Source organism: Diabrotica virgifera, chromosome 2, assembly GCF_917563875.1.
Source record: "Diabrotica virgifera virgifera chromosome 2, PGI_DIABVI_V3a".
NCBI classification, from domain to species: domain Eukaryota; kingdom Metazoa; phylum Arthropoda; class Insecta; order Coleoptera; family Chrysomelidae; genus Diabrotica; species Diabrotica virgifera.
In genome coordinates, this window is record NC_065444.1 from 40,537,191 (window position 1) to 40,558,334 (window position 21,144).

Here is a 21,144-nt window from a genome sequence, read left to right on the forward strand (position 1 = left end):
AATCTGTTTGCATATTTAAAAATAGCACAAAAACTAAATCTAATAGTTGGCTTCGATTTTTCGGCCAGACAATTTTTTGACTTTAATTTTGAAATTATATTGAATTTTTTTAAGAACTCCACATTAAATAGAAGGTATTATTAACTTTTAATTATAAATTATTAAATTTATTGAATAAATACTCATTTTAAAATGAATCAATATTTATTTACCACATTGGAAAGACCCAATTATTAATCACAAGAAAAATCCAGGTCCGGATTAACAAAAAAACATAAAGTAATTGTGAGTTTGAAACAACACCCTGTATATTGACATTTTCAAAAATTGTTTGCACATTTGAAAAGACCACAAAAAGCCGAGTTTATCGATTCACTTTGATTTTTTGTGCAAAAATTTATTAACTTTAATTTTGAAATTAAATATATTCAAATTATTAAGAACCCTGAAATTAATAAGCAGGTTTTTAAAGCACTTTTCTTAATAAATCATTCAAGTTAATGAATAAATACCAATTTTAAAAATAATCAGTAATTATTTACAGCATTAGAAGGACTTACTTACTAATCACAAGAAAAATCCAGGTCCGTATTAACAACAAAATACAAAAGTAATTCTGACCTTGAAAAAACACCCTGTATACTGAAATTTTTAAAATACGTTTGCACACCTAAAGAGAGCACGAAAAACTAAGTATAATGTCCCGCTTTCATTTTTTGTGCAGACAATTCAATGACATTACTTTTGAAATTATATCGAAATTTTTATTATGAGTTCACAGAGTTCTTAAAAATTTCGACATAATTTCAAAATTAAATTCATTAAATTTTCTGGCCAAAAAATTGAAACTAACGATTAAACTTAGTTTTTTGTGCTTTTTTCATACCTATGTGCAAACGGATTTTGAAAATTTCAATATACAGGATGTTGTTTCAAGGTTACAATTACTTTATATTGTTTTGTTAATCCGGACCTGGATTTTTGTTGTGATTTGTAAGTGGGTCATTCGAATGTCGTAAATAAGTATTGATTATTTTTAAAATGGGTATTTATTTAATAACTTTAATAATTTGTTGTTAAAAGTGCTTTAAAATCTGCTTTTTAATTATTTCAGTGTTCTTAAAATTATGAATATATTTAATTTTAAAATTCAAGTCATTAAATTTCCTTCACGAAAATTAAAGCACACCCATAAACTTAGATTTTTGTGGTCTTTTCAAATGTTCAAAGAAATTTTGAAAATTTCAATATACAGGGTGTTGTTTCAAGATCACAATTACTTTATTTTTTTTTTGTTTATCCTGACCTGGATTTTTGTTGTGATTAATAATTGGGTCGTTCAAATGTAGTAAATAAGTATTGATTAATTTTAAAATAAGTATTTATTCAATAGCTTTAATAATTTATAATAAAAAGTTAATAATACCTTCTTTTCAATGTCAGAGTTCTTAAAAAATTTAATATAAATTTAAAATTAAAGTCATAAAATTGTCTGGCCGAAAAATTGAAGCAAACGATTAGACTTAGTTTTTTGTGCTCTTTTCAAATGTGCAAACATATTTTCAGAATTTCAGTATACAGGGTGTTTTTTTAAGGTCACAATTACTTTATAATTTTTTGTTAACCCGGACCTGGATTTTTCTTGTGATTAGTATGTCGGCCGTTTGGGTTTTCTATGAGACACATATGTACCAGATATCAAAAAAATATACAGGGTGGTTATAGGGTTATGGCTTAGGAAAGAAATTGGCAAAATCGATAAAACACCCTGTAACTCGGGTATAAAAGTCGGTAGGGCAAAAAATGTAGTATACCTAAAACCGCCTCGGTTACCTCTATTTACAATTGAAGTATTTCCGTTTCCCAATGAAACACCCTGTATAATTATGTAAAAACAAAAGACAATATTTATAAAATTTATATACTTAATTACCTATTTATTAAGCTGATAGCTAATAAATCGTACATATTTTTCCTGTTATAAAAATGTTTCGAATAAATTTTGCTTGTTTTTTCATAAGGAAACCAAATCTGCAATAAAAATGGGGGTTCCTATTTAAGAGTTTAAAATTACCCCCCCCCCCCACATCCAGGAGAGAAGTAGGGGTTGGTGTTTAGTGTCATTCGATAGATAAATTATTAAACAAGTTATTTCAATAAAATAAAAAGGAAAAAATTCCGCTGATTGGCTGTATACTATAATAAAAAATTTACTAAGGAAGTAAAGCTTTTTGTAGGTAGATGGTATATAAATTTATTAAAATTTTTCTAAAAAGATCCAAGTTGGATTAAAGTGGGTACATCACTATTACAAAACAAACGTTTTCTGATTAATCAGTCCATCATCAGATTGAAACATTAGATCAAAAGTAGTTTGAACTAGCTTTATAGTTAGGTCGAATGACCTTAACGTTACAAAAATTAAGCCATTTCGGCTACAACAATGTCGACATTAAGTCGATGTTACAAGAATACAATTAGACTAATAAATAAATTTATAATAAATTTAATATAAATTTTAAATAAATAAAATTTATATTTATATTTATATTTATATTTATATTTATATTTATATTTATATTTATATTTATATTTATATTTATATTTATATTTATATTTATATTTATATTTATATTTATATTTATATTTATATTTATATTTATATTTATATTTATATTTATATTTATATTTATATTTATATTTATATTTATATTTATATTTATATTTATATTTATATTTATATTTATATTTATATTTATATTTATATTTATATTTATATTTATATTTATATTTATATTTATATTTATATTTATATTTATATTTATATTTATATTTATATTTATATTTATATTTATATTTATATTTATATTTATATTTATATTTATATTTATATTTATACAAACTGGAACATGAAGTAAAAACCACTTCTATGTAAAAGGTATATTTACTAAAAATTTTTTAGAATCCCAATGGATTCAATAAAATGAGTTCATCAGAACGTTTTCAAACCTATCGGTCCATCATCAGTGATCTAAAATCAAATAAGTAATCCCACTATTAAAATTAAAAAGATGGTTGAAATTGTGAAAGTTAAAAAATTTGGTTATGATTACTTACTTGAATACTTGCAAAATAACCCCAGAACCAAACAATGGTTGTGATTATAAATAAATCTACATCATGTTGAAATAAATTTAAAATGGCTAAACGCCGATGTTAAAGGATTAAACCTCTGGGAACATGGTGAAACTCTACCCGAGGACCCAATCAACCATCTTCGGTCAACGATGACTACTAAGTGTCAAAGCTATGTAAGGAAATGCTTGATGTGACATTGACAGTTAAGGAAGAAGGTAGTCGATTTTCTAGGAATTTTAAAAACAAAGTAATGATCCAGAAGAAGATATGTTAAAGCTTTTAATATCTGAAATTGTCTGTTAATTAAATCTATTGTTGTTTAAAATTAAAAGATAATGTGTTTTACAAAATAAAATTATTTTAACTGTAGGTAACTACAAATTGACTGTATCAAATAAAATTAACCTGATCAAAAAATTACAATATGATAAAGTGAGCTGATTAGTAGTAATAACAGAAATAAAATTAAATAAGTGGTGTTATAGAAGAAGTTTTAAATTTTGAAAAGAGATATTATTATATCAAGAAATTTATATGTCCACAGCCTATCTCAAGATTACTTTGTCTTCAACAACAACTTTTATCAACAACCAGATGGTTTAGCAATGGGAAGTTGCTTATCCCCTTTCTTAGCTGATGTCTTTATGGATCATTTAGAATCCAATCATATCACAAAAAATCCAGAGATATTACATTGGTTTCGTTATGTAGATGACATTTTAGTCCTCATATCTGGTAACTCCGACTCAGCTCACAACTTACTTCATAAAATCAATCTAATCCATCCTAAAATCACTTTTACCATGGAACTAGAATCTTCTAACTCCATTAACTTCTTGGACATATCTATTACCAGACTAGATGACCACTTCAACTTTGGTATCTACCGTAAACCTACACAGACTGATCACGTTATCCATTCCACTTCTAACCATCCTCTTTCACATAAACTTTCTGCATTTCGTAGCTTTATACATAGATTAAACTCTATTCCTCTATCTACAACTGAATTTAACAAAGAACTGAACATCATCAAACAAATTGCAGTTAACAATGGTTATGACCCAGACATCATCCATAAACTTCAACAGAAAAGAGAACTTAAGTTACTTCAACAATCCGCTTTCTCATCATCTTCCACAACTACTCCAATTTATGCCTCCTTACCGTTTAATAACTCCAAATTATCTGAAAGAGTCAAACAAATCATTTCTAATTCTTGTGATAACATCAAAATCTCATTTAAAGTCAATAACACCCTCAATAAAAGCTTAACTAACACCAAAGACCCTATCCATTACATGAGCCGTAGTGGGGTATACAGACTCTCTTGTTCAGACTGCGATGCTACCTACATTGGTAGAACTTATAGATCTCTTTCCACCCGATCGGCAGAACACAGTAAGAGAGATACCACTTCAGCTTTTTCACACCATTTAAAAGTCAATAAACACGAACTTAAGATTCCTGATGGGGTCCAGTTGATACACAACATTCAACAAAAAAATACACTCCGTTTAGACTTATACGAGGATTTGGAAATTGTCAAAGACCTAAAGAAAAGTCCCAATTGTGTTAACCGACAAACATCCCTTAACCGCAATTTTGTCCCCATTCACCGTCAATTATTTTCATAATTCCTATTACTTTGTTATACCTTCCCTTTTCCTATCCTATCTGCTATCTTCTTCATCCTATTTACCCACTGTCAACTATCTTCTTCGTTCCCTTACTGGCTCCAAACTCCTTACACATAATAATCATTACTAACCACATGAACTCCTCTTAATCAAAATCTAATTAATTTACCATACCCTCTTTTCACACTTCTTTCATTTCTTTTCTTCATTCAGTTCAACCCTCATACCCAACTCTCCAATCTTTCTCTTTCACTCATTTCACCTATGCTTTGACCCTACATCACACTCCTTTGCTTTTTGTCTTTGACCTTTTCCAAATATATTTTTTATCTTCACATCTAACATTTCATCACTTTATTTCATTTATCACAGTTAAACTCAGTCATTCTTTAATCAAATTATAACAATATTCATTCTCTTAATTTTGTTTTATTAATTCTATTTCATTCATTACACCTATTGTTTTCTATACTAATTAAATTTTAGTTTGTATCAACTGGGCAACCTGTTTTCCTACAATTATTTATTATCAATTTTACATATTCACCAGTTTGTCACAAGAATTTTCTCAATTTCATTAAAATTGTTCCATAATAATTGCATTCCTGAATCACATTTTCTACTATCAGATTGACTTTATCCTAACTCCAATCTATATAAAATTTTTTAATTTTCACCTACATCCAAACAATAATTTCCCTACTACCTATACAACCATCAATACACATGCTGTGGACATATAAATTTCTTGATATAATAATATCCCTTTTCAAAATTTAAAACTTCTTCTATAACACCACTTATTTAATTTTATTTCTGTTATTACTACTAATCAGCTCACTTTATCATATTGTAATTTTTTGATCAGGTTAATTTTATTTGATACAGTCAATTTGTAGTTACCTACAGTTAAAATAATTTTATTTTGTAAAACACATTATCTTTTAATTTTAAACAACAATAGATTTAATTAACAGACAATTTCAGATATTAAAAGCTTTAACATATCTTCTTCTGGATCATTACTTTGTTTTTAAAATTCCTAGAAAATCGACTACCTTCTTCCTTAACTGTCAATGTCACATCAAGCATTTCCTTACATAGCTTTGACACTTAGTAGTCATCGTTGACCGAAGATGGTTGATTGGGTCCTCGGGTAGAGTTTCACCATGTTCCCAGAGGTTTAATCCTTTAACATCGGCGTTTAGCCATTTTAAATTTATTTCAACATGATGTAGATTTATTTATAATCACAACCATTGTTTGGTTCTGGGGCTATTTTGCAAGTATTCAAGTAAGTAATCATAACCACATTTTTTAACTTTCACAATTTCAACCATCTTTTTAATTTTAATAGTGGGATTACTTATTTGATTTTAGATCACTGATGATGGACCGATAGGTTTGAAAACGTTCTGATGAACTCATTTTATTGAATCCATTGGGATTCTAAAAAATTTTTAGTAAATATACCTTTTACATAGAAGTGGTTTTTACTTCATGTTCCAGTTTGTTTAACTATAAGGTATACAGCCAATCCAGGGAACTACCCATTTTTAATTTATATTTATATTTATATTTATATTTATATTTATATTTATATTTATATTTATATTTATATTTATATTTATATTTATATTTATATTTATATTTATATTTATATTTATATTTATATTTATATTTATATTTATATTTATATTTATATTTATATTTATATTTATATTTATATTTATATTTATATTTATATTTATATTTATATTTATATTTATATTTATATTTATATTTATATTTATATTTATATTTATATTTATATTTATATTTATATTTATATTTATATTTATATTTATATTTATATTTATATTTATATTTATATTTATATTTATATTTATATTTATATTTATATTTATATTTATATTTATATTTATATTTATATTTATATTTATATTTATATTTATATTTATATTTATATTTATATTTATATTTATATTTATATTTATATTTATATTTATATTTATAATTATATTTATATTTATATTTATATTTATATTTATATTTATATTTATATTTATATTTATATTTATATTTATATTTATATTTATATTTATTTTTATATTTACATTTACATTTACATTTATATTTACATTTATATTTATATTTATATTTATATTTATATTTATATTTATATTTATATTTATATTTATAAATAAAATTTTAATAAATTTAATATAATAAATATAATAATAAATTTATATACCATCTACCTACAAGAGAAGTTTAACTTCCTTTTACTACTTTTTTTTGGTCCGATGTTGGGACACCCTGTATAATTAAAGCTTTATGCTTTATCTATAACAGACTGACAGACCCAGAGAAAACAATGTATATATGTAACTATTAATTCTTTTAGGATGCCTCTTTGCAATATCAGATGGAATGACATACGCTTGGACATCTCCCATGGTGCCATACTTAACTAGCAACAGTAGCCACATAGAAACAAATCACGAAGAAGCAGAATGGCTCGAAGCTTGCTACCTATATGGATCTCTCTGTGGATTACCCCTAACTTTATACTCAGTCAACAAATTCGGCAGGAAGGCTTCAGTGATATATGCATCAGTGGGGGTGCTAACCTCTTGGGCACTGATTGGTCTTGGGGACAAAATGATATACCTGTTTGTCGGTAGGTAAGTGTCATTTTAATATAGGATTTTATTATTGATGTTATTATTTTTTATTAATTAGCGATGTTGATATTCTTGTTTCTCATTAAAGTCTGCTTTATTATTGGATATTTGGCCCATAAACGCAGTCTCACACACTAAGAATTTTAACGTGCGATGGCTAGAACGTACGACGACAATTCCAATGGTGGCTCAAGCAATCCCATGGTAACTTCCATGATAAATAGAATATTTTTGAAAATTTAAAATCTTGTTGATACATAGATCGCTTGGAGTGTGGCGCTTTAGCCTTCTGTTTGCCTGGGGTCTCATTAGGTTCTTCTCTAGCCTGTTGGGGTGGTTTTGTAGTCTTATGTCGTATTTTTGGGCGTAACTGGTAATTTCTTCTTTGACAGTCTTAATTTGAAGATCACGATTGATGTATTTATTGGGCATGTACTACGGTGCATTTGTGATAATGCGGAAGGTCTTCGATTGGAATCTCTCCAGTAGATTTTACTGAGTTTCAGATCCAACTGTTTTCTTTTCGTGAATATGTGTTTCTTCCACGTTAATCTGCAATCCAAGTGCATGGTATTTTACATCATGCCTTTGTTGTAGTACTTGATTATTTAATGAGGCGGTTAGGCACGTATCTTTTAGATTAGTGAACCTTATATGTACTGACTAGCTTTCGTTTACTTTAATTCGCCATAATTGTAACCAGATCTTTATTCTATCGAGATTTGTCTGGAGCAGTTGCGAGGTGATGTACGGGTTTGAGTGAGGTGCAATGATTGCTGTGTCATCTGCATATGTAGCTGTGATGATGTTTTGGCTTGTATGAAGATGTGCTGTGTAGAGTAAGTAGAGAACTGGTCCAAGGACACTACCCTGAGGTACTCCAGCTTTGATTGGATAGAATTTAGTGCACTGATCTTTTACTCTTACAAGGAAATGGCGGTCGGAGAGATAGCACTTGAGGATTAGAAAATAGTTGAGAGGAAGGACTTTTCCTATTTTATATAGCAGACCAGTCTGCTAGACTTTGTCAAAACCCTGCGAGAAATCCAATAAGACTTCAGAGCAGTATTGCTTCTCCTCTAAGGCTTTGTTTATGGAACTGCAGACTCGGTGAATTTGCTCGGTGGTAGCATGTTGTTGTCTAAATCCAAACTGGTGGTTGGGTATTAGCTGCTTTTCTACGAGGATTGGCTGTAATCTGTCTAGTAAGAGTTTTTCAAAAACATTTGACTTCACTGAAAGTAGACTGATAGGTCTATAGAACTTAACTTCTTCTACAGGCTTGCCTGGTTTGGGTATTAAAATGATTTGTGCCACTTTCCACCAAAGGGAATAGTAATCAGTTCTTAAGATTGCGTTAAAAATCTGTGTCAAATATTGTACTCCTTTCTTGGGAAGTTGTCAAATATTGCACTCACTAAAGACGAAAAAATGCGCACCTGGATGGGAAAACCTCTACACGGGCGACATCCCAATGAGGTCAGCCAAGACTATATCGACAATACAGCGTCGAACTATTGGTTGACATCTGGAAGGATGTTCCCTGAAACGGAGGGATCATTACTGGCCATTCAAGATCAAGTTATGCCAACTAGAAATTACCTGAAATATATCGTCAAAAACCCTCAGGTTCAAAACGACAGATGCCGATATGGATGTCAAGCCTAAGAAACCATCCAACATATTACCGGGGGCTGCCAGGCATTTGCTGCAACCGAATACAAGGAACGGCATGAATCAGTTGGAAAGATCCTTCATAAAGAGATAGCTATCAAACTGGGACTTCTCCAAACGGACCATCTCGCATATTATCAATACTATCCTGAGAGTATGCTTGAGGATGGCAACTACAAGCTATACTGGGACCGTACTGTGCTCACAGAACAAACAGTAGCACATAATAGACCAGATCTCGTACTAGTTAATAAATTAACAAGACAAACAACACTAATTGATGTGGCGATACCTAACAACAACCATCTACGTAGTAAATTTACTGAAAAGATCGCCAAGTACAGAGATCTGGAAATTCAAATACAGAGACAATGGAGAATGCAAAGTACCCAGACAATACCGATTACTATGTCTACTTCTGGAGTCATTCCGAAGACCCTCCTCGAAAGCATCAAAAAGCTGGGTCTGAATGAACATATTTATAAGATTTATAAGACAATTACAATTTATAAGACCATGCAGAAATCTGTACTACTCGCGACGGCCAGAACTGTACGAAAATTTTTGGGAGATACACCTGCATACCAAGTCACCTAGGGCTCGATAACATGGAAAGAGTCCCACCAGAGCTCAATCCTTTTGATACCGTAGGTATCTGGGATGAGTCAATTTTCCCCTTAGAGGGAGTGTGAGCCGAAGGGCTCAAGCCCTTATCCCTTGCCGTACCGCTCCTCCATAGGCCGATCAGACGCCAGTTATTCCAGACCAAGTCGTAGATTCTATTGAATTTTATATTTTATTGCGAGCGTTAACAATCAAGCGCGACGCAAATCCTCAAGCCAGGTATCGCACCATAGGTTTAGACCATAGTATTCGAGCTTCGGATTTCTTCAACCCTCCACCCTGGTACTCTACGATCGAAACGCAATATGAACAAGGAAAAGTTGATAGGTTTCGTAATTGGGCGGAAAGGAACTTGGAATAGGAGAAATAAAAATCACCACAATAACATTGTATAGAAGAAATTGTGGTCCGAAATTGCTATAGAATATGGTTTCTCCGGTATGTACAATGTACATACACTTAACTCTTCTTCTTCTTCTTCAGCTTTCAGTAATCCAGCTTTGGACATAGGCCTCCCCAAATTCAATCCAGTGTTGTCTATTTTGCGCCACCTGTTTCCAGTTGTGGCCTCCAAACTTCTTTATGTCATCAGCCCATCTCATTTTTGGCCTTCCTCTACTTCTTCTTCCTAACCACGGTCCCCATTGTTGTATTTCGTGATTCCATATTTTATCCTTCAGTCGGGCATTGTGTCTTGCGAAGCTCCATTTTAATTTGGCAGCATGTTCTCCTGCGTCTTTTACTTTGGTTTTGCTTCTAATCCATTTATTTGTTTTTTGTCTATGAGCCTCACCCCGAGCATTGATGTTTCCATCGCTCTCTATGCCTTTACTATTCTATCCAAACTGGCCTTGGTGAGTGTCCACGTCTGTGAACCATACGTAATTATAGGGAGGATACACTGATCGTAAACTCTGGTTTTCAAATATTTTTCTATTTTAGTGTTTTTCAAGATCCAACTCAGTTTTTCAAATCATGCCCACGCTAGCCTTATTCTTCTGGTAATTTCGGCATTTTGATTTTCTTTGTTAACTTTCATTATCTGTCCGAGGTAGATTTATTCTCTTACTGTTTCTGAATCTATGTCATTCAACGTTATTTTTGTAATTTTTGGTGTATTCGTCATTACTTTTGTTTTTTCCAAGTTCATCTTAAGACCTACTTTTTCCGAAGCTTGAAATAGTTGCGTCATCATGGTCTGTAATCATTCGAAACGGTCCCCATTGTTGTATTTCGTGATTCTATATTTTATCCTTCAGTCGGGCATTGTGTCTGCGAAGCTCCATTTAATTTGGCAGCATGTTCTCCTGCGTCTTTTACTTTGGTTTTGCTTCTAATCCATTTATTTGTTTTTTGTCTATGAGCCTCACCCCGAGCATTGATCTTTCCATCGCTCTCTGTGCCTTTACTATTTTATCCAAACTGGCCTTGGTGAGTGTCCACGTCTGTGAACCATACGTAATTATAGGGAGGATACACTGATCGTAAACTCTGGTTTTCAAATATTGTTCTATTTTAGTGTTTTTCAAGATCCAACTCAGTTTTTCAAATCATGCCCACGCTAGCCTTATTCTTCTGGTAATTTCGGCAGTTTGATTTTCTTTGTTAACTTTCATTATCTGTCCCAGGTAGATTTATTCTTTTACTGTTTCTGAATCTATGTCATTCAACGTTATTTTTGTAATGTTTGGTGTATTCGTCATTACTTTTGTTTTTTCCAAGTTCATCTTAAGACCTACTTTTTCCGAAGCTTGAAATAGTTGCGTCATCATGGTCTGTAATCCTTCGAAACTTGTAGCGAATATTACAATCTCGTCAGCATATATCAAATGACTCAGTTTAGCTCTCTCTATTGCCCAAAGTTCTATGGAGTCGAATGCCTTTTCATAATCAACGAAGCCAATGTATAAATTCAAATATACACTTAAATAGTGAAAGGAAATTTGCTAACAATTTACTATATTATCCAATAATATACTATATAATTAAGAAAGAAATGACGAAATTTTTGTGTAATCACATAATATTAAATATTAATGGTCACCAAATTTTGGTGCTACTATAGTATGCGGTCTGCCGTCGCGTTCCAGCTTGCAGTCTACCGAGGGATGCGGTGTATAAGATGTATTATATTACAATGCCGAAAAAAAAATGTTTAAAAAATGAAAAAAAAAAAACGGGTTAATTATAAGAATTCTTATTTTAATTAACGATTCTACACATTTTTGTGCCATCCAGTGTAGTAATTTGTTCTATTCTCTGTCGTACGCGTCGTTCGATTTCTTCAGTAGTAAGTTTTGTGTTGCCTTTTCCGCTTTTATTTTTGCGATTTCGTCAGAAATTTCGAAACTTTCCTGCATTTTTACTTTTTAGGTTTGACAGTCGCAGATGTTTATGTTTGAAATCGTTATCCTAACCACGATGTTGCGTGTTCTAATATGATAAATTTTTAGAATTTTTAAAAATTTTAGATTGTGAATACAACAAACTACATAGTATGACATAAAAGTTTGTAGTGTGCACGTGGACTATTAATATAACGTGTTTATCGTCGGGTTATTTACAAACACTCGAGGCAGAGAGCCTCGTGTTTGTAAAGGTTTAGACCAACGACGCGTGTGAAGGAGCGCTACACCAGTTTACCATTTTAACGTTGGCAAAGAGAGATAGAAAATATATCATAGGGGAAAGGAAAGAGAACACGGTTAGCACCCTTTGTTACTGTGCAATTATTATACACTGCGGTGCAAAAAAATCGATCCACTAAAAATTTGGTCATTTTGATGTTTTGAATTTCCTAAACCTGTTGTCCGATTTAAGTGATTTTTTAGCACGTTATAGCCTTATGCATTGACAATATCGGTGTAATACTATTGTTGCTAGACAGTTAAACTGTCATTGTATACCGGGTGTACGAATCCAACTATGTTTTTTTCTCAAAGTTCGCATCACCCTGTGGACTATTCTAGCATTTAAAAAATACTGAAATTAAAACCCAACTATAGCCTCAGGTTTTCTTAACATTTTGTCTTTCGATTCATTCGCTTATGTTGATTATTAAAAAAGTTGTAGTAAGTTAAGTACTTTAACAACTAGCCATGTTCGTCATTAGCACAGGGTGTTTCTAAATAAGTGCGACAAAGTTTAAGGGGTAATTTTACATGAGAAAATTATGACAATTTGCTATTTAATCATATGTCCGCAAACGCTTCGTTTCTGAGATACGGGATGTCCAAATTTTGAAGTTATACTTCTTTAGGCACGAGGGTAAAAATTTTGATTTTACTTGGCGCACGCGCACACCGACATTATGGTATAAACGTTATACGGGATCTGATTGGGTGTTAAAATCATCTGTCAATAATTGTTCAATATGGAGATTTTGGATAAACAAATTATTGTTGTGTATATTCATATTAGTTTTTATTGTTGTGATGTCAGAGAAAAAGTTTATAATTGTAGTGACTTTTTAAATAGTTTTTAAAAGCGACAGATACGTAATAATTGTATTCTTGTTCTCATGATCATTTTTCAGTGCGTCACAGTTTTTCTATTTCTCTCTAATGCATTAAGTTTGATGAGACGGAAAAAGCGGTAGCTCCGTGATTAAACACAAAAATAATGCAGCATTACAATGGTTATATACATACACCGAGAGAAAAAAATTCTTGACATAAAGAAACTTTATTAATATTTAAGAAAGATCGACGTGGCATATAGCCAAAGAAATATATCTTAAACATGATTGAACTATCACTTTCTGGCAAACTTCAAACCCATTTATCAGAAAGAAATTACACTTGATGTTAATTAATTCTATTAGTCATAAAAATATATTTTCTACACATTACAAAACTATCTTTCTTCTGAGCAATAATATTTCTTAGTAAGGAATATTATTATTCTACTATTAATAATTAATGTATTTAACGTTAAGAAATATATTTCGCAGAGATAAACGTATATTTAGAGTTAAGTTAGTATTTCTTGAAAATAAAGTGATATTACATACGGCGAAATAAATCAGGTTAAGGTAAAATCATTATTTATTAATAAAACAACATATAAAACGTTATTATTACATACAAATATTTTCTCCACTCTTAAACCACTGGCTTCTACACAACAATAAAAGGATGGAGAGGCAAATCCAACTTCCTCAAATTTTCTTTCTTTTGTTAATACCACTTTGTCTAAAACAAAATTGTTATGTAGAAAGAGTAAACTTACTTTAATAAAAATTTTTTATACAGCTATAGATATTTATTTTGAAAAATTTAGGAAATACAAAAAAAAAAACAAACACACGGCCCCACATAAGAACTATTAATACTAATAATAATCAATCATATTTAGTTCAAACATGCCATTATTTAACCTACACATCTTTGTTAATTTTTTTCTTTTTGTTAATGAAATATTAATTATTTATCTGTATAATATTAAGTCACACAATAAACATTGTTTAGCTAAAACAAGAGGGAAATACAACCAATGTAAAACATTGAAGCAGACATAATAATATTGTAATTTTCTTAATTTTTATAATCTAAAAGAGACAGCATACCTAATCATTAAGAAATTTTATTACGGGAAAATATTATTAGTTTACATCTAAGTCATTTAATACATATTATCTAATTCACGGTTTTCGGCAATAACATTTCTTAACCATAAACATATATTTCTTTTAGACTAACTGATTTCTTTATCTCAAATAAATTAACAGAAAACATCCTCAGCGTTGCACCCGCCATGTTTGATATAGCGTTGTATTGTATATTTTTATAGAAGACGATACATTCAAAAAACCTATTATAGTTGATACATAAATATACACATTTTTAAAAAGGTACTTACATGTATGAAGTTCTACCATTTCTGGAAGGCCCCGCAGTTGGTTAATAACTCCTTTCTTAATATTGTTTTGAAGCTATATATTATATAATTCTGTCCCAGCTTTAAATTGTGGCATATTTCCCAGTTAGAATAATAAGCTCCTTTATTTCAGAGTCGTCCATCATTATACCTAAAAAGCATATAAAGATACTATTATGTTTCTTTTTCAACCATTCGGATACGCAACAATATTATTATTACATCTTAAATTACTCAATTTACTTTTATTTAATACCTATATATGTACGTACCTTTAAAATATCCGTTAATTTTTAAAGAACACCAATAAATCTAAAATACATCTATATGAACATGAACATATCACGCCATCTTGACAAACACTGACGACTAAATCATAAATAGTTAATCTGCGCAATTTTTTTGTGGAAGAAAATCTCTTTGCAAGTAACATTTCGGCATTAATGACAAAGTTTTTATTTTATAACCACAGTTACTACAGAGGGTATTTCTGAAGAATTATTTCTTGTGGTTTAAAATATTTATTTGATTGCAAGAAAATTTCTTGTTCACAAATATAAATATGGATTATCTTAACATTATATTTCTTATACTGCAAAATATTTGTAGTTTTCAATTTAAGAAATAAAAACTTTAGGATAAGAAAATTAAATATAACCATTAATGCATTTCTTAGTATTGAAGAAATTATCTGTAAGAAATTATTGAGTTGTGTTTAAAAAACTCGTTTCTTTATATTTGAACCGGTATGTTTAAGTTAATAGGATATGTTAACTTTTAAGAAATATTGCTCAAAGAAATCGGTGTTTTAGGAGAAAAGAAATTGTTCTCTCGGTGTAAGATGTCTATTCCTAACCTACGTTTGATTCGTTGATATTTAGAATGCGCGTTTTTTCTAGCCAATCAAATACACGTATTACGAACATTTGACGAAAAGTTCGTCCATTTTGGCCAGTTTTTAGAAGTGTCAAAGAGTCAAGTGACGGTTATTATTCAGGTCAGTATTTTGTGTACCTGTCATTTTGAAATTTCGAATTCGACTTCCCTTGTGTTTTACAACGTTTTTGTGCATTATTTTGTGTTTTGGTTTAGAATTTAGTTCGTTAAAAGTTAGTTTTGTATTTTGGTTTAGAATTTAATTCGTTAGAAGTTAGTTTATACTCCAGATAATTATGCAAGGACAATATCCATAGTAAGGAGACGTAACTCATGGCTGAAGAACCTTAGGAACTGGTTTGGATGTAATAACAATGAATTATTTAGAGCCGCGGTTTCAGAAATAAAGATCGCTCTGATGATTACCAACTTTTGAAGCGGAGGCAGCACCTAGAGAAGAAGATAAAAATACAGTTTATGGATAGTTTTGTGTCATTTTTGAATGTTTCCATATTTATAAATTTAATTAACAATATTGTTTACTTTTTAATTTTATTCCCCTTTATAAAAAATACCTACATGTTAACATATTGTGTAAAAATAAAATCTACTAAATTACTAATTAGTTTAATTCCAAAAGCTTTTCACCTATGGCGAAGTACGATTCTGGCATCTGTCAGATTCGTCAATAATTACATGAAATAATTCTCGACACACCCAATACAGTATATGACGTCATAATTAATGACGCACTGAAAAATTATCATGAGAACAAGAATAAATGTTTCAGTATCGTAATAAAGAAGTTCATAGGTACCTACCTAATTGGAAAATTTGAAAAGAACCTACCAAAATACATAGTATGTAATGCTTTGATTTACATAAATTGATTACCATCAAAATTTCTATCAATATTCACCTAATATATTGTTTTCTTACTCTATGTTTTGTTGTACATATTTTAATGTTTCAATTCTAAATAATTTGATTTAATTCAGAACTGCCAAAAGTTTAATCCGTTTAGTTAGTCGATCTTCGCAGATGATGACGCATGGTCTCCGTGGGTAAACGTTTAAGGTGAATGAATTTCAATACTAACTGCGCTGATAAGCGGGTTAGGACCCAATACAAACTTTTATTTTTTAAAAATCCACAAGGAAATACTTCCTGTAGTTGGCTGTATACGATTAATTACAAGTGAAATTTAATAAAAAAATTTCTTCTTGATAAAAGGTATATTAGTTTAAAAAGCCCTAAAGGGCTACAAACATATGAACAAAAGCGAAAACGTTTTGTTCATATGTTTGTAGCCCTTTAGGGCTTTTTAAACTAATATACCTTTTATCGAGAAGAAAGTCTTTTATTAAATTTCACTTTTATTTTTTAATTTTTTTATTTATATATTTTATGATTGTAATTATATTTATTACATAATTTTATTTTCAGAAAATACGTATTTAGTTAAAATTTTCTCCGACAATTATTGTTCAGAAATCATTTGTGGCATTTTTCAATGTGTTTGTGTGTGTTTTATTCTTTTATTATTTTAATTTTTGGCGCTGTTTTAATAAAAATTTTTGAGAAGTAGTAAGTATAAATTAGTATAATATTTAAATAAAATATAAATAAACTGTTGAAAGTACATTAATTTCGTTGAAACCCTATAATAGAAGTATAACTTCTTACGCGCGTACAAAGTACACACACATTCTTTTTTTTGCAAACTGACGATTTATTTATTGCTTTAAAACCAGTTGAGATATGCAGATCAAATTCGGTGGGTTTCAAAACGTGGTTATTGCACATTTTGTGACATACAATTAAGAATTTTATATTCATCATTGGCGTGCGTACGGGTAATATTATCGGTCATAATACCCGTTTGCGCGCCACTGGTGAATATTAAATTCTCAATTGTATGTCAAAAAATGTGCAATAACTACTTCGTAAAACCCACCAAATTTGATTTGCACATCTCAACTGGTTTTAAAGTAATAAGTTAATCATCAGTTTGTAAAAATAAATTGAACATCCCGTATCTCAGAAACGAAGCGTTTGCGGACATATTATTATAAAGCAAATTGTCATTATTTTCTCATGTACAATAACCCCTTAAAGTTTTGCGCAAATATTTTAGAAACAGTCTATACTGATGACGAACATGGCCAGTTGTTAAAGTACCTAACTTTTTATTATCCAATATAAGCGAATGAATCTAAAGACAGAATGTTAAGAAAACCTAAGGCTATAGTTGGGTTTTAATTTCAGTATTTTATAAATGCCAGAATAGTCCACAGGGTGATGCGAAGTTTGAGAAAAAAACACAGTTTGATTCATACACCCGGTACACAATGATAGTTTGACTGTCTAGCAACAATATTATTACAGAGATGTTGTCAATGAATAAGGCTATCATCATCATCATCTTGGTGCTACAGCCCTTAGAGGGCCTCGACCTTCTCAAGCTTTCTACGCCATTCTGTTCTGTCCCTTGCTTGTATTTTCCAGTTGCCGACTCCGATCTTCTCGGCATCCTGTGTTACCCCGTCCATCCACCTCAGCTTTGGTCTACCCCGTCTTCTCATTCCCACGGGTTGCGCTGTTAGAATCTTTTTTATCATGTTCGATTCAGGGGCCCGGGCTACATGTCCTGCCCACTGCAGGCGGTTTCGCTTAATTATAGTGATAATATCTTTTCCACCAAACGTATGCTTGTAGATATTCTGCAGTTCAAAGTTATATCTACGCCTCCATATTCCGTTCTCACAGACCGCTCCGAATATCTTACGTAGCACCTTTCTTTCAATGAATAAGGCTATAACGTGGTAAAAAATCACTTAATTCGGACAACAGGTTTAGGAAATTCGAAACATCAAAAATGACCAAATTTTTAGTGGATCGATTTTTTTGCACCGCAGTGTAATTATTTTCCTAACTAGTTATTTTCCTCCGCTACGCGTCGGGCAGTAAACTTCATTCTCGGGAGGAAAAGTAGCACTTTCCACCCTTGTTATACAAATTGCTATTTTTTACGAGCGTGCAAAAAAGTCTACTTTTCCACACGCGTTTTAGTTTGGAAAGTTTTATTTTTTCGCATTACTTTTCCGCACTGAATTTACATACATATTTTATTACTTTTCCGGTAACAGATCAAGATTATTGACAACGTCGAGAATAGATGTGGGTAGTGCTTCGTCACTTGATGCCATCTATAGAATAGAATAGAAATATGCTTTATTGTCACTGAAAATTATACAAATTTTATGGACAAAGCTTAATTAAAGTCAGAAAAAATAAATAAATAATATCTAACAATAACAATAACAAATACAATTTTCTGAAATTTGATAAATCGTCAATATAAAAAAAATATACATAAATACAAAATATAAGTTAATAAAGTAAAGAAAAAAAAAACAAAATCGATATATTGCAACAATTTATAGAAATTGCAAAGTGAACATACAACAAAGTAAACTATTTATAGACATAGGAACTAATAAGTTTAAGCTGCTGCATGTGACACCCAAATATAGATAAGTTTGGTTACTTGTACATTACTGCAATTTCTTAGTCATTAAGAAACTCTTCTACTGAATAATATGGTCTTTTAGATAGATGAGCTTTTGTCATTTTACGGAACTTGGGGAAAGATGTTGCAGATTTTAGTTGTAAAGGAAGAAGGTTGTATAGTTTTTTTGCGAAATATAATATAGATTTCATTACTAACTCAGAGGACGGGATCGGTAAATAAACATCAAAATTTGAATTTCTGGTGGAGTAGTCATGATGAGGCCTTGCTAGAACGACATGCATGTATTTACGAATTAAGCAAACAGTTTCTAAAATATATAAAGATGTAAGGGTTAAAATGCCGTGATCTTTGAAGTAACTTCTGCAATGTGTTGTTCTTCTGAGGCCAAACAGGTACCTTATTGCTCTTTTTTGTAATTTAAAAATAACATTTAATTGGGCAGCTGTACTAGCTGCCTAAATCACTGAATTATTTTAAAATTCGTAAGTAAAGATGCGTGGAAATTTTAAAGTGTGTGAGGTGCTTTTTGACAATAATTGCTTTGTTTAACATCGTTGCTATGACTTTAAAATATTAACACCTCTATTAATATACACCATTCATTACTGCATAACAGGTATTTAGGCACTGCATTGACTTTAATCGGGATTATTATAACTTATTAGCGATATTTTTTAATTCAGTTAATTGATTAAGATTTGGTCATTTTTTAAACGCTAGTAGAAAAAATATTGTTCCTAACTCTTGCGGAAAGCTTCTTTTCTGCACTCAACTCTTTGCCGAACTCCGTTTCGCGTCGTTCGGCAAACTACAATCGCGTGCGGAAAAGTATGACTTTCCGCACTAGTTAAGAAAATAACTATATTTTGTAACGAGCCGGCCCTGTGCTTCTCCAGCCGAGCTGTATGATGTCTCCCTTGAAGAATCGAATGAATCGCAGAGACTGCGCGGGAGAAGAAGAGAGAGAAGATGCTGACACACGAATCGGGTTGGCGGGAAAAGACTTTGGACTATCGTTACATTTCTTTATATTATTTTATTATTGTAGTGACTATACTGTTTGTTCAGGTTTTGTTGATCACGGAATATATGTGGTGTGAACCGAAAGTTAGTGCATTTTACCCATAGACCTTTTCCTTCCGCCATTCGCTATTGCTCAATATCGCCCTGTGGTGACCATAACCTATCACGCGAACCCGTACCCCGTTACAATTTTTGGATAAATTCGGTCGGACCCAGAGTAAGGACGGTACACCACCAGTGTGGGCGATAGAATTTTTATTAAATTGGTTAATTCATACAATCACAAAAATATTAACACAACGTGGTTAGACAACTGCATAGTAAAATTACCGCGGCACTGATCCTGGCTCCATCGGAACGGTGGACGCTTTGGTACCTGTATGTTAAATTCCTTTGAACCGTGTCATTTTACCGACAATTCACGGGAAAAAGCGCGATGTTCCACAAAACCATAAAAATAGGGTTCGTTATTAGCTTAAGGATCTTAAATAACACATTTTGAGAGAATTTGGCTATTTCACGTTGCGTTGACTGCCGTCGACAAGTTTTATCTTTTTCTGTTTCATCATTCTCATCTTTCTATATCATAAAGCCTGCCGCGCCACGTTCCATCGGATTTCTTTTCGTCGTCGAAAATATAAACATCACACAGTTAATTGCTCTCAGGCATAAACATTTTTTCTAATGGTCCTGGTACACAAATAACTATTAGTTATATATTTTATATTTTGTTATAGGGGCCGTCACTTAAAAAATTCTTGATGATGAAATGGATTCGAAATATTTTAATACGGCTTTTCTTCGACTCTGGTTTGGTTCGAGCTTCTGTCATATGTTGTATAATATAATATGTGTATAATATTCATATACACAGATTCTACAATATATCACAGAAGCTCGAAACAAATGAGAGTCGAAGAAAAGCCCTATTAAAAAATTTCGAATCCATTTTATCATCAAGAATTTTCTAAGTGACGGCCCCTATAACAAAATATGTGTGTGTGTTTGTGTGTGTGTGTGTGTGTGTGTGTGTGTGTGTGTGTGTGTGTGTGTGTGTGTGTGTGTGTGT

The 21,144-nt window shown here is 31.0% G+C and overlaps 1 protein-coding gene across 3 annotated transcripts in view; it reads left to right on the forward strand.

Moving 5' to 3' along the window:
* LOC114328485 (facilitated trehalose transporter Tret1-like) overlaps nt 1-21,144 on the forward strand; it is a 93,740-nt gene that overhangs the window by 37,689 nt on the left and 34,907 nt on the right. For all 3 annotated transcript variants that reach the window (XM_028277342.2, XM_050643623.1, XM_050643622.1), the window contains exon 2: nt 7,186-7,465. In XM_028277342.2, coding sequence (XP_028133143.1) covers nt 7,186-7,465 — 280 coding nt within the window. The remainder of the gene's footprint in view (nt 1-7,185; nt 7,466-21,144) is intronic.